This window comes from Biomphalaria glabrata, chromosome 13, assembly GCF_947242115.1.
Source record: "Biomphalaria glabrata chromosome 13, xgBioGlab47.1, whole genome shotgun sequence".
In the NCBI taxonomy this organism is placed as follows: domain Eukaryota; kingdom Metazoa; phylum Mollusca; class Gastropoda; family Planorbidae; genus Biomphalaria; species Biomphalaria glabrata.
Window position 1 is genome coordinate 26,031,745 of NC_074723.1, and position 15,741 is coordinate 26,047,485.

General features: G+C 39.0%; 1 protein-coding gene across 1 annotated transcript in view; it reads left to right on the forward strand.

The window, feature by feature from the left end:
* The window catches only part of LOC106074500 (aromatic-L-amino-acid decarboxylase-like), a 198,292-nt gene that overhangs the window by 5,865 nt on the left and 176,686 nt on the right, over positions 1-15,741 (forward strand). Inside the window, exon 2 of the mRNA XM_056007390.1 lies at positions 2,078-2,290. Within this exon, the coding sequence (XP_055863365.1) occupies positions 2,090-2,290 (201 nt within the window). The 5' untranslated portion in view covers positions 2,078-2,089. The remainder of the gene's footprint in view (positions 1-2,077; positions 2,291-15,741) is intronic.

Below are 15,741 nucleotides of genomic sequence, written 5' to 3' on the forward strand. Positions count from 1 at the left end.
ACAATTGATATTGATAAATAATCTATAGTGACGTAGTGTCAAAGAATATAAGTGTAATATTAGTCAATTATGCGATTTCAAACAATGATTTGACATAATTTATTTTTATAAAACAATATCCGGAAAAACTTTATAGTTAATGAAATATAAATCAGTATAGATATTTTTATTTAGCATTTATATGCTATTTACATTAAAAAAAAGGGAGCAATATACTTAATATCATGTGTTTATTGCAACGTTTAAGCATGGAAATAAAATCTAATATAAGTTAGAAGAGCAAACAAATATTTGTTGGCATTGATTTGTTTTTTAACAAAACATCCGGAACAATCTATTATAGATACTTAAAACTATTGCAATATTTCTGAATGAAAAATTAAAGGTTAAATAAGATTTACAATAGCCTGTAGTGTCTTTTTTAATCTAACTGTAACGGACAGACCGACAAACAGACAAAACGCACAAAAATAAGCTTCTTTTATTCGGATGGAGGCACTAAACAAAAAATAAATACAAATCTGATTTTTTAAAAACGTTTTAGGAATTGGTTTAGCACCTTCTCATGTTGCGACGTTACGCTACTACACGAATGTCGCTGCATAAAAAGTCCATTTTAAAAAATGTACGTGATATTTACATACAAAGTGCATTCTTAGCCTTTATAAACAAACATAAATGTTTTCTTTTAATTTTAGCATCTAGTTGACCAGAAAAAACACCTTTAACTATTATTTATATTTGTTGTAAACATTTCTTGTACATTTTATAAATATATTTGACTTGGTGATACTGAAAATACACAAAATATGATAAGCTTTGTTAGCATATGGAACATTGCCTTTCTTACATTTTCGTAATTGTTTTAGAATTGGTGTATTTGTATGAAAAAAATCGCCTATTGTGGATATTTTTTTTTAAAGTCATTTGACATAAATTTGTTTTAAGTTGAAAATACGAATAATTGGCAATCGATAATTAAACTATAGTGTCTTATTGTCGAGAATATTAGGGTAATGGAAGTCAATGATACTATTTCAAATAATTATTTGACATACATTTTCTTTATAAAATAACTTCCGGAACAATTTCATAGTTCTTCATAGTTCATAGGAAGGAAATTACATGTAATATAAGTTAGAAGAGAAAGCAAACATTCGTTGGCATTGATTTGTTTTCTCAAAAACATCCGAAACAATCTATTATAGATACTTAAAACTATTGCAATGTTTTAAAAGTAACATTGAAGATTAAATCAGATTTTCAATATCGTTTAGTGTTGTTTTTTTTTTATACAAACGTGACGGAGAAACAAAACGCAGAAAAATATTCGGCTCTTATCCTGATGGGGGCACTAAACAAAAAATACATAAAATTTGATTATTTAAAAAAATTTTTAGGAATTAGTTTAGCACCATATCATGCCGCGGCGTTACGCTACTGCATAAAAAGTCCATTAAAAATGTGATAATTACATACATTCTTAGTGCATTCTTAGCCTTTATAAACAAACATAAATGTTTTGTTTTAATTTTAGCAGCTAGTTGAATAGAAAATACACCTTTAACTAATATTTATGTTTGTTGTAAACATATCTTGTACATTTTATAAATCTATTCGAGTTAGTGATACAGAAAATACTAAAATGAAGATTGTATTTCTTTGTTACATATACATTGCCTCCCTTACATTTACGTAATTGTTTTAGAATTGGTGTATATTTATGAAAAAATCGCTTGCATAATTTATTTTATAAATTAAACGGTTTTCTTTTAGAAAACCAAAAGTAGCCGTTGCATCTAAACTTTTCAAGCCGCATTGCATAGTAAAATAATATTTTGATATCTTTTCTAGTTTTCGAGATCTGAATGTGACAGACGGACAGACGGACATTTTGCACAAACCTAATAGTGGCTTTTTCCCTTAAGGGTCGCTAAAAATATGTCTTGTCGCACAGATTTATTGCCGTTGGTCTAGATCTATAACAAACTTAATTACATGACTGTTCCTAACTAATAGATACAACTACACTTCGTAGAAGTTTTTATTATTATTATTATTATTAATGTTCTACTAGTTTGTTGAAGAGATGGATGCTGAGGCATTTCGAAAGAGAGGAAGAGAAGTTGTTGACTATATTGCTGACTATATGACCAACATCAGAACGAGAAGGGTAACGCCTGAAGTAGAGCCAGGTTATATTAGAAAACTTCTACCAGCTACTGCTCCAAAAAAAGCTGAAGAGTGGGAGCAAGTTATGAAAGATATAGAAATGGCTTTAATGCCAGGGGTAAGTTATATTCAAAATTGACTATTTCCTATTGTTGTCAATGTTTCCGTGTGCTAATTGACACATGGCTATGTACAGTGAACATTAATGTGTGTGAGAGATAAAGAGAGATGGGACATTTGTTAACAGAGTGTAGATTATATTGTAGGGAATTAATGGAACATTTTTTAAACAGGCTTCATCGACTGATTTTAATGTTAATATCGAATGTGATCTATTGTCTCGTCATTCTCCATGCAGTGGCGGCACCGTGTGTCGAAATTTTTCATCCACCGTCCGAAGTAAACACCAATTGGACAATGGCCGACTCGGAACTGGGCTAAGACGGCCTGTTCCGCACGATAAAGTTGCCACGACGCATCCTTTCTGTCTGGTCTACTCATCCCTTATCCGAAGAATCCCAGCCATCGTACCAAAGCGCAAACTTTTGTAGTCCAAGTGAGAGCGTACTGCACCCATGTACAGTCCTCTCAGTACATCTGCTCTCGCTCCCCACTTCGTTCAGCTTGTTTTTTTTTTACAATGCTTATCTTCTCGGAAGCTGTCTCTCGCACCTTCTGGATATGATCGCACATAGTCAGATTCTAATCGAGGATGACCCCGAGGTACTTGGGCTTTTTATTCCATGCCAGAATCTTGCCGTCCATCCGTAGCTCAACTGGTTCCTTCAATATAGCACGTCCGAGCGTAAACCAAGAGTAAACCAACTTCGAGTGGCTTACCTCGAGGTTCCACATTCTGGCGTAACAGGATAGATTGTTAATGCCTGCTGGAATGTGCCAATTAGCTGCTGGCGATCTCTCCCCGACTCCCACAACACAATTTCAACCCCAAACAGAAGCTTCTGGCATTTCAAGAGAGCTGGCAAGTCATTGATATAGACGAGGAATAGCGTACAGTTGAGAGCCGATCCTTGTGGCACCTCCTGCTCCATTGGACGTTTCCTTGACATGTGTTTACCAACACGTGTCTGTACCGTCCGTTCCGTTGTTTCACAATAAACCAGGTCTCCATACTCTGTCATAGGCTTGTTTGAGATCGATAAATACCGCTAGTGTCGACTGACCAGGTCGATTTGCGTTGCCCCATTGGAAGGCGTCCGCCACCTTCTGCATGAATAACGTCACCTGATCGATCGCATTTCGATGCTGCCTGAACTTTCCCTATTCAGGAGCAATGAGACCTTTCGTTTCTAGGAACCATGTGAGCCTTCTGTTGATCATACGTTCAGCCGTCTTCCCAACGTTGGACGTCAACAAAATGGGTCAATAGCTTTTCGCACGATCCGGGACATTCCCCTTCTTGAGAAGGGGAACGCTCGTTGCCACTTACCAAGCCTTAGGGAAATTCCCTTGAGTCCACTTACGATTGATCAATTCCAACAGTTTCCTTTTCCCGATGGGGCCGAGATTCTTCAACATTTCGTTGCTGAGTTTATCTGGCCCCGGTGCCTTTCTTAGTTTGCATCTTCAAAATGCAATGTCTAGCTCTCCGTGGGTAAAAGAGTTAGTGAATGTGCTCGTCTCATCTTCACAGTAGACCATACTGTGTTTTGCTTAGGCCTTCCTGATGCCGTCTAGAACTTTCGACACTACGCTCCTTTTACCTGACTTAGAGATAACCGCAAAGGCACGGTTCAGAGCTTCCGACCTCTTACAGTCTCTGACCACCATGCCTTGAGCCGTTTGCAGGGCCGCTTCTGCTTTTGGTTCTTTCACCCTGGTCAGGTTGTTGAGGAGTTTCCATGCCTGGATCCATGTTTTCACATGTCTTAGCCCCTTTTAGTCTCGGACCCTCCGCAATGGCTTCCTTTACCTCCGACGATAGCTTATTGTTAGCACGTTTGGTTTCATGTTTTTCGACGACTGCGTGCAGCCCTCCTCAGTTGGATTAGGCGTGCCAGAGCGGGAAACCAAAAGGGCCTAAACTTGCGCTCACCATAGGACCTCGGAATATGTCTTATGTTTAGCCCCTTTTAGTCTCGGACCCTCCGCAACGGCTTTTTTTACCTCCGCCGATAGCTTGTTGTAAGCACGTTTGGTTTCATCTGTTTTTCGACGACTGTGTGCAGCCCTCCTCAGTCGGATTAGGCGTGCCAGAGCGGGAGACCAAAAGGGCCTAAACTTGCGCCCACCGTAGGACCTCGGGATAGTCATTCGAGCGGCACTCAAGATGCCTCAACAAAGAGTCCGTAAGTCCGGTTAATGCAATCAGCTTGGATATCCAGTCCGTTCAGAGAGGCATTCGATGAGCTCTTAAACAGACTCCAGTTAGCACGGTTGTACACCCATTTTGGTTCTGTGTATGGGGACTTGGTGTTGAGCTTTTCGAGTTTGATTGTGACCAAGACCGGCAGGTGATCACTACCGACATCTTCGAGTACGTCCACTCTCGACCTTAAGTTAGTTGACGCCAGTGACAAGTCTGGTCGCGTCACGCCCCAATTGCCGGTGTGAAAGAAAGTCGGGGGGCAGATTTGTTTTGTCACATATCTCAAGTAGTCGAAACCTTCTGACGTCTGTCTCCTGGCATCCCCACGCGGGGGACTTAGCATTAAAATCGCCTGCAACGATCATCCTTGTGCCAAATGGCTCACGCAGTTTGAATTGCAACTCAGACTTAGGTGGATTGTAGAGGTTTGTGCATGTGGATCGCTGACCATGTTTGAACACCTCAACTGTCAAAGTATTCGTCTCACCGGGTCCACAGGGGCGCTGGATTCCACGACTCGGGCAGTGCGAACGTTACTAGTACCTGGCACTTCGAGCAGGAACACCGGTAAGCGGTAAAGCCATATAGAGCGCTGAGTCTCTTGGCACAGTATGACATATGCCTCGTATACATCGATCCGTTTCAGTGAGAACTGCCTATTCAGATTGAGGTGGATAATCCAAAACTGTTTGCTACTGTCGTAACCGGGTGGGAGTGCACCTTTTTCCCTTGCCTTGCCTGCTGGTGCGGTCAACTTTCGGGTTTTGGTGTGTGGTGGTGCACCAGCCCCCTTGTCTTGCCTCCTGGTGCTGTCACCTTTCAGTTTTCGTGGGGGGCAAAACTTCCCCGTTTGTGTGTGAGGCCATCGTGGCGCTCTTGTACAGTGGACTGTGCCCGGGCGTCGAATGCTGGCCACCTGGCTCACATCTTGGCGTATATCCGGTAGCGGGAACCATTCCCCCGTGAGTTGATAGGTTATCCGATGTTAGCACCCTTTGCGACCATAAACCCATCGTTGTCGTTGTATGGTCGGGGCCTATTACGTCGTTCCTGCCCATACCAGCTTTTCCGATTATTGACTTTGACATGATAGAGAGAAATTGCCCCGGGGGGGGGGGGGCGGACTGGTTGCATGTTAGACAATTGGACTGTCCCCATGGTTGAGACAATAGCTGAATGTCTTGAGCTGGTGCCCAAGACTGCTGAACCCATTGTCGGCACTGCCTGCTTTCGCTTCGAGAGAGGGGAAATTTTAGAGACCGTTTCTTTCAACGTTCGTTTCCAATGCCCTCAGCATGGCGGCTTAGTGCAATGCCGGTGTTTCCGGAAACACTGGCTCCGAGGCCTCTCAACGTTAATGGCGCGCTGTATCTTAGCACGTTAGTCTCCGTTCTTTTCGCCCCAGTACCTAACCTTGTGAGTCAGATACAGTGACTACTAAGTTTGCCATGCTCCCCCAATGCACTGTGGGGCGGAGACGTGTAGCTGTTTTAACATTGGTTACCTGGCGTTTAAAACATTTGACCAACCCCACGAAGGGTCTTCACGCGGCAACCACGATGAGGTGGGATCTGCAATTACCGCGGACCCATTGACCAGATCTCTTGTCTAGCGGTGCAGAGTGAGAATCTTTTTGGATTGTTAGGTAGTAAAGGTTGTAAGTCCTGAATTATTTCGACCTAAGATTTTTTAAACACTATCTCATTGGAAACTAACGGGAAATGGCTGTTTCATATATTTGCATAAATATATAGTTCTGTAATTAATAGCCCATTCTAAAGAAAATCCAGAAATGATTTTGCATTATTTCTACACTTTGAAAACTAAAGATCATTACTTTTCTAAAAAAGAAAAGATTGATTGGGGCGACTTCCTTACAGCTTGAAAAAGAGTTACGTACATAAAAATCTATATATCTGTGAATCGATCAATTTGTTTCCGATTTCCAGTCTATATGTATTATTGATTCAAGAGTATAAATTTAATCTTCAGGAACATTTTGCGTATCGTCTTCTAGATTTAAATGCCTAGATCTTTATCATTAGAATTATTCAATAAAAAAGCAGTTGTTTATTAAATTTAAAGTTGCTTTAAGGTTATTGATTGATTATCTAATCTTTGCTTTTATTTGTACGAAAATCTAATATAGATTACGGATTACGTCTAGATTCTAGATCTAGAAGTATATCTAGATCTAGACTAACCTATATCTTAATAGTTCTACGAGTAATAAACACACCAATAAATAATTTATATTTTATACAATGCCCGCTGGTCTAATTGGTAGAATCATTCATTCAAGAAGCTGACGTAGTGAACATCACGAGTATAATGGAGGCATTGTCTGTTTTTTAAATATATTTTTTATGTATTACGTGTTAACAATACCTCTATTCAAGTCAGAACTTCATGGAACCTTCTGGAACCTGCATGAAGCCAGCCTGGACGCTGATCTCACCAGTGGCTCTAACGATTTTCCTAGAAATTTAATTAAAGTTCCCCTTTCAGATCTTGTTGCCTATAGGGCAGATGATGTAAAGGAGACGTGGTGGCTGAGCTGTAAAGCGCTTGGCTTCCAAATCGGGGGTCCCGGGTTCGATTCCAGGTGAAGACTGGGATTTTTAATTTCGAGATGTTTGGGCGCCTCTGGGTCCACCCGGCTCTAATGGGTACATGACATAAGTTGGGTAAAAGTAAAGAAGGTTGGTCGTTGTGCTTGTCACATGATACCCTCGTTAACCGTAGGCCACAGAAACATCGGTAGGTGGAACAGAAATTTAACGGTTGATGTATATCGCGGATAAAAGAATTACTATCTCATTGGCCACATGGGGAAAACTCTTGTTTGACCGATGTAATGTTTCAAAGTAAAAAATAAATATATCTAAATTGGGCTTGAGTACTAGACTTATAATAAATTAGATCTAGGGCACAGACCTATATATATATATTATATCTAGACAAGACATGGAGATCTTTTAACACTACAAAAATTATCGTGAAAAAACTTCTTAAAAAGATGAAAAAAGGCGTTATTTGTAGAGTAAGAAGTAAGAAGTTGTTTTTTTCAACCCTAACCTATGTAACATATGATTTAATGTTTAGATCTAGATGGTTCTAGTCATAGACATAAATAAATATAGACTGGAAAAAGGAAATAACTTCATGTAACTTGAAAACATGTATATCTATTGTTGTCGGATTTCCGAATTCTGAAAAGTTGCATGATCTTCAGTCTTAGAGATTAAACAAAACTATAATTCTCATAAATGCTGTATAATAAAGAACACAAAATTGCAAGTCACTCATTTTCGTTTCATAACTCTTTTATCGGCAAGTCTATATTTATTCATGTCTATGACAAAACTATACTGCTCATAAATACTATATAATAAAGAACACAAAATTGCAAGTCACTCATTTTCGTTTCATAAAACTCTTTTATCGGCAAGTCTATATTTATTTATGTCTATGGTTCTAGTAATGGGCAATGTTGGACTAATGCGTTTCATTTCTTTGATTAAAAAGTAGAATCATAAATTGGGCTGGAAGTGCCTTTTTTCAATATATATCTTTGCATTTTTCAGTTCTCTTTTTAAATTAAACTGACATTATTATGATATAATTTTAAGTGTGCCTGATAGAGAAAAAATTCTGCACAAAAATACGGGTAGTTGGGATAAAACCCGATAGAGGCTATAAAAATAAAAGACCTGAAACTAGCGCGTGAAACTAAGCATTTACAGTACCTTATTTGATGAGTCTTTTACCCAAGATCTGTGTATTTTTTTAGAACTAGCTTACTTCAAGTACCCGGCATTTTTCGATATACAACTTCACAAACAAAAATAATGTAAAAATAAAAAAAATTGATTTTAAAACTTTTAATGATTTTTCAAAAGGTGTTTTTAAAAAGTTGTTACTATAAATCAATTGTGAATATTAGTTTCTTATGAATCTCACTGTCTATTTTGTGTCTGTTTTAATTTCTTAATATTTTCTTGAGTTAAGGGGTCGTGTTTTCTCCTGATGTTTATACCTGATTTCTGTTATCAGTCGTTGTGAGACATTGGTCCAAAACAATACTAAGCTTATAAATATAAAAAAAAATCATATGTGAATATATGAATGAACTTGTTTAAGATGAAGTCCATTAATTATAGTTGCTTTGAAAAAAATTGATCTCACACATGCCATAGGCCTTGTCCTTATAGTCATAGATCTATCAAATATAGTTATTATCTGTATCTATATAACCATACATATTCACGTTGAATTCCAATTGTAACTATAGAATCAGTATAGATCTACTTCTAGAATATGTATCTAGGATATAAATATAGTAGAAACAGAATCTAAGATAATTAGAATTTACTGGTAGCCTACTCTAGGCAGTCTTGATCTAGAGTCTTAGACAGTCTTAATTTTAGACTAGATTTAAGTCTAATACACTATATAAACCTATATATACGCTGCCATCGTGGACCTTACCAAGGCTTTCGACACGGTCATTGGTTAATTGAGGCTCAGATGCCCAACTATGCTCTTATCCATTCTCAATCAGTTTCTTGTGGGACAAAAAGGCAAGATTAGACATAATGGTGACATGTCGATCATTTCCCAATAGAAAATTGCGTGAAGCAAGCTGTGTACTTGCTCCTACTCTATTCGTTATCTACTTTGGCGTAATGCTGGATCAAATGAGGCAGCGATTGCAAGAAGGCATCAACATCACGTTTCGTTAGGACGGCAATCTTCAAAAGAAATGGTCATAACAGAGCTTCTCTATCCCGATGATTGCGTCCTTCTAGCCCACAGTGAACATGATCTCCAGCTGGCGGTCAACGACTTCGCTTACGATCCCGCTTCTATCTGTAAACCTTGGGAAAGCAGAAGTAATGTTCCAGAAGTGACCCAATAAAACCTACTCAGCCCTAAAAATCACCGAAAATGGACGTCCCCTTAACGTGGTAGTCCACTTCGCATCTAGGAAGCATAGTATCAAATGACACCTCGCTTTCAAGGAAGTTCATAACCGTCTGGCCATGGCCAATAGTGCTTTTGGACGCCTCCAGGAGTGAGTTGGCGGAATAGATCGCTCCGGCTGCCTACAAAAAAAAGTGTTTACCAAGCAATGGTTCTCTCAACCCTTCTATGTGGATGTGAGACATGGGTATTAAACAGAAAACACCTAACACTACTTGAACGCTTTCACCAAAGATGCTTGAGCTCCATCATAAACATAAGGTGGCCAGAAAGCACTTTAAACAGCGATGTCCTTGCGAACGCCGGTATGGACTAGTATAGAGGGACTTCTTATAGTCCGACAGTTACGCTGGGCAGGGCACGTACCCCGTATGAGGGACGAACGTATGCCAAAAGCAGTTTTTTTTTTTTGGTGAGCGAGACAGACAGATGGAGGTCACTCACAAAGACCGCGGAATGCACATTTGAGACCAAAAGGAAATCCGCTGCCGAGGACAGACGCAGACGGCGAAAAGAAAATCTTAATCTTAATAGGCGAACAATGGTTATGCTTGCCCTGGTATTGGGGAAATATTAAGTTACAGGTGGGGCTGCGTATCGATGGGAAATATTGCATTCGAGATCCTCATGACTTTAGTCAGCTAGAGTTAAATCTAGACTAGTAACAATCTAGTCTCAAGATAGAATCTAGATTCGTAAACTAGATTTGATCTGAAATGTAGATCTAGATATACTTAATGACAATGTCAGTGATTCCGAAGAATAATGATGAGTGCAGTGTTTACTATGTATTTTAATGATTTACGAATCACATGTGCCCATGTGGTGATATGACTACGCCTACATTTTACACAGAACCGTGAATGGCGTGAACTGTATACATATACGCAGAACCTATTGCGACTTGACGGTTTTTGTAAATTTGTCTGCTGTGCTGTACGAGATGCCAAAAAAATATGTAGATTCTAAAGTTCTAGAACAATAGATCTATTCCACTTAATTTATTAACATAAATCTACTAATGTAGATAAGTAGCTCTAGATCTACTATTTTACCAATGCATTTAAACAGAATTTAATACATAGATTTAATTACACTAATAAAGAGTTGTAATTTAGCTCTATAAGTTGTTAGTAAATAGCGTTACACAAAAAAAAAAAAACGAACCTGGGTTTTTCTAAACTATGATACTTGGTGTGTAATGGTAAAACAGCACCTACCTAAATAAATTGTAAATAGAGAGAAAATACCTATATTTATTGTAGTATATATAGGTCTGTGGTTTTATATTATATAACCATCGTAACTTCTTCTACAGAGAAATGACTTTTATAATTTCTTTTACTGAAAAATTGGGCTATTCGCGTCTGACACATATATAATGTGTATGTGCATCAACAAAGCTCATTAATTAACGAAAATAAGAGCATTCTCGTCTCATAATTATTATTTTGCAATTTTTAGATAAAAAAAATCAATGTATTTTAATGTACATATGATGACTAAAATTAATAGATGTGAAGGTGAGTTATTTCGATCTAAGATTTCGAAACATCATCTTGATGGAAATTATCAGGAAATGTTTTTATTTCATGAATTTACGTTAATATATAAGCAAAGTTCTGTGATTAATACATAACCATCTATATATGATGGGTTTGAGTTGATCAGTCGCGGATAAGAATATGTTTCCCTTTTCCAGTCTAGGTATTTTTTAGCATCAAACCCCTCTGAAGGGGGTTTTAAACTCAAAACCCCTTTTGGCAACGCTCATAGCATTTTGAGTGCGTAATTTGCTTTTTTTTTACATTGAAGATGAATTTTTTAGCTTCAAACCCCGCTGGCGGGGGGAAGGGGGGGGGGGTTAAAACTCGAAACCCCTTTGGCTGCGCTCATAGATTTTAGAGTGTGTAATTTGCTTTTTCTATATTGAAAAGGTATTTTTTAGCTTCAAACTCCACTGGAGGGCAGTTTAAACTCAAAACCCCCTTGACTACACTCATAGAATTTTGAGTGTATAATTTGCTTTGTTTTTAATATTAAAGTGCTATTTTTTACCTTCAAACCCCGCTGAAGGGGGGTTTAAACTCAAAACTGAGTCAAAACCCATTTAGCTACGCTCATAGAATTTTGAGTGTGTAATTTGCTTTTTTATATTGAATAGGGGGTTTATCGTAAATTTTGGAGGGGGTTTTAAAATCAAATTCTTCCTTAACTGTGCTCTTGGAATTTGGGGATTGTCGTCTGCATTTTTTTTTTTTTTATAGAAGAGGGGGATTTAACTGCAAAAACCCCTGGTAGGGAGTTTAAAATCAAACCCAACTGGTAGGGGGTTTTAAACTCAAAATTCCCTTGTAGGGGTTTTAAACTCAAAAACCTTGGCTGTGCTGGGGCAAGTGATGGTTTAGTATTAAAATCTCACCTAAAATAAACAAAATCAAAGCAAAAAATCATTTCTTTTTATACATTTTTACATACAAATACTCCTATTTAGTTAATGATGGCTTCATATAACATAAAAAAAAAAGATTATTTTATACAATGTCAGTAAGTTTCGCGCCATAGAAAAATTTACGCACATAAGAGTTTGAATACGGTTTTAATACAGAATCTCGTAATTTTCGAAATTTCGGCTTTAAAAAACATATTTGGTCGAAATTGAGAATAAAAGTCGTTTCTTGTAAATTAAAAAACTGCGTTTTTGACAGTGGCGTAACTAAGGGGGGGGATGGGGGGGAGAATTTTAAAATCCCCCCGGGCCCCCAGCTAGGGGGGGCCCCAAATGGGTGTCCGAAATTTATTTGTAAATACATAAATTAATATATTTGATTGACAAATAGTGTCAACCTAAATCTAGGTCTTTCAGTACGTTGACTTTGTTGACATTTTAAAAATATATTTTCCCACAGAGATCAAAGTTTTTTTTGAAGTTGGTTTTACATTTTAAACTTTGTTGCCAAGAATATATGGCTCCTTTTGTCTCGAAAGGCAATGGATGCGCCCAAATGAGTCACTGGTTTTGGCTTAATCTTGAGACGGGGCAGAATCTGGTGTGGCTAATCAAGCCAATTCTAGAACGGCAGACTTTGCCACAATTCGTACATGTGTATGCCTCTGATTTAGGGCTAGCAGACAGGGCAGCTTTCTTTTTATCCCTCTTGATTAAAGCCGCTTCAATTCTTTTGTTCTCAGCAAGGGTTGTCCCAGCACGCACAGTCTGTCTCCATGCACTCCGGTCTTTGGCTATGTTTTCCCACATACTTTCGCTGATGCCTGAGGCTCTCATGTCTCGCTTGCAGACATCTCTATATGTTAGTCTTGGGCGGCCCTTGGGTCTGACTCCTTCCACAAGCTCAGCATATAAGATATCTTTCGGGATTCTGCCATCTGGCATGCGGGTGACATGTCCGAGCCAGCGTAATCTTCTTTGTGTCAGGAGAGCATACATGCTGTTCATATTGGCCAATCTTAAAACTTCCTGATTGGAGACATGGTCCCTCCAAGAGATGCCCATTATGCGTCTCAGGCAGCGCAAGTGGAAACTATTCAATCTGTGCTCTTGGTACATGTATGTTGACCAGCTCTCACTGCCATAAAGGAGAGTGCTCACAAAACAGGCGTTGTAGACTAGGATTTTTGTCGCTGTGGTCAATTTACCATTTTCCCAGACGCGCTTGGAGAGTTTTGCCAATGCTGTGGTAGCTTTTCCTATCCTTTTTGTCAGCTAGATGTCTAAGTCTAGGTTACTGACAATTGTTGAACCCAAGTAGGTAAATTCCTGCACCACTGAAAGGGTGTGGTTCCCAATTTCGGTCTTGGAGAGACTTATAGTAAGGCTAAACTCTTGACAAGCAGCTGCTAAGGCGTTCACTAGCTTCTGTAGACCTCCTTGTGAGTGAGATACGAGTGCCGCGTCATCGGCAAACAGCAGCTCCCTTATCAAGATACGACGCCTTTTCGTTTTGGCTTTAAGACGTGCCAGGTTAAAGAGCCTTCCATCGGATCTGCTATGGATGTATATTCCGTCTTCCAGGGATTTAAAAGCACTGGATAGTACGACTGAGAAGAAGATGCCAAATAGTGTAGGGGCCAGTACACATCCTTGTTTGACACCGCTCTTAATGGAGAATGGCCTGGAGGAAGAACTTTCAAACTGAACGGTGCCCTGCATATTTTCGTGAAAAGCTGACACTAGTTTTCTTAACTTATTTGGGCAGCCGATTCTCTCTAGTACAGCAAACAGACCGCTTCTGCTAACAAGGTCAAAGGCCTTGGTCAAATCAATAAATGCTATGAAGAGGGGCTGCTTTTGTTCTCTGCTCTTCTCCTGTAGCTGCCGAAGAGAGAAAATCATATCTGTTGTAGATCTACCTGCCCTAAAGCCACACTGCGACTCTGGATAAACACGATCTGCCAGGATCTGTAATCGCTTTAGTAATACTCTAGCAAAAGCCTTTCCGACTATGCTAAGCAGTGAGATGCCTCTGTAATTGTTACAATCAGAGCGGTCGCCTTTATTTTTATAAATTGTAACAATGTTGGAGTCTTTCAATTCCTGGGGGACCATTCCTTGTTCCCAGCACAAGCTTAGCAGTTCATGGAGTGGTTTGATTAGGGCATGTTTTCCAGCCTGAATTACTTCAGCAGGAATGCCATCTCCTCCGGGTGTTTTCCCATGTGCATCTGTCTTGGGCTTTTTGGAATCGGAAAGATGAATGAGAACGGACAAAGACTGCTTGAATTCTGCACATACCATAAGCTCTGCATTACCAACACATACTTCAGAACAAAACCACAGCACTGTGTCTCATGGAGGCACCCTAGGTCTGGGCACTGGCACCAGCTGGATATGATACTGACACGAAAAAAGGACATTGGAAATATACTGCTGACACGTAGCTACCAAAGCGCGGATTGTGATACTGATCATACTTTAGTGTCCTGCCGGACAAGACTGCTGCCAACTAAGATCCACACATCACAGGGAAAAAGAAAATCACGCCTGAATACTACTAGCACAAAAAATCCTGATCTTTGCACCAAATTTGAGAACAAATTAGAGGAAGCTTTTAAAAACTTCTCTGTGACTGAGGTAGAAAAAAGCTGGACGTTTATGCGTGATACAATCTACCAAACATCATCACTGGTCTTTGGAAACAAAACCAAGAAAAGCGAAGACTGGTTTGAAGCTAGTCTACCAGAAATGGAAACTGCCACTACGAACAAGAGAGCAGCCATGCTAATCTACAAGAAGGATCCCACCCCAAGCAACTTAAAAAGGCTCAGAGCTGCACGTAACAATGCCCAAAGAGTAGCGAGACAATGTGCTAACAAATACTGGCAGGAGCTATGCGAAGATATTCAATCTTGTGCCGACTGTGGTAACATAAGAGGACTATATGAGGGCATGAGAAAAGCCTTTGGACCTCACACCAGCAAGTGTGCTCCGCTCAAGTCAAAAGATGGCTCAATCATCAGCGATCGTGCGCTGCAAATGGAACGATGGGTTGAACACTATGCAGAACTCTACCAGATTGAAAACGCCATCTCACCAAATGCTGTTTCCAACTTCCCATCACTTCCAGTTTTGACGGAATTAGACGAAACGCCCTCAGTAAAGGAGCTGAGTATTGCCATTGACATGCCAAGAATAAAACTGCATGATATACAGCAAATTCCAGGTATCTTGTTACCTTACTAATAATAGATCTAAATGGCGAGTATTTTATGGCTACACTAATTAACCTTGAAGCAAAATTTACAGAATCGAATATAACAGATTCAAAAGTAATTTTTAATAATGCTAGAATAGTCCATCATACGGGTTTAACGTCTATAATTTCAGAATTAAACTTTACACTCGAGTTATTACCCCTCTATTCATCTTTCCTCAATCCAATGGAAACTCTATTTTTATTTCCATCTAATCCTTTTGCTTTCGCACAAAACATAAGCAACAAACAATGACGTAATATCATATAATATTAGCACATCCTTCCTTTTGAAGTTATTATCACACCCTTCCTTTTAAAGTTCTTAAGAGTGATATCTTCTAGCAGGGCCAGCCCTAGCATTTGCGGGGCCCTATGCGAAACGGATCGCGCGGGGCCTAGTCTGGGTAGGGATGAACATAATGTCAAAATTATTTTTTTTGAATTTGAAAATAGGACTACTTTCATTTTTGCAATAAATTTTTATCAAATGAAAACTCGTAATGCCACTTTTTATTTATAGGTACCCCAAAATGTCAATTT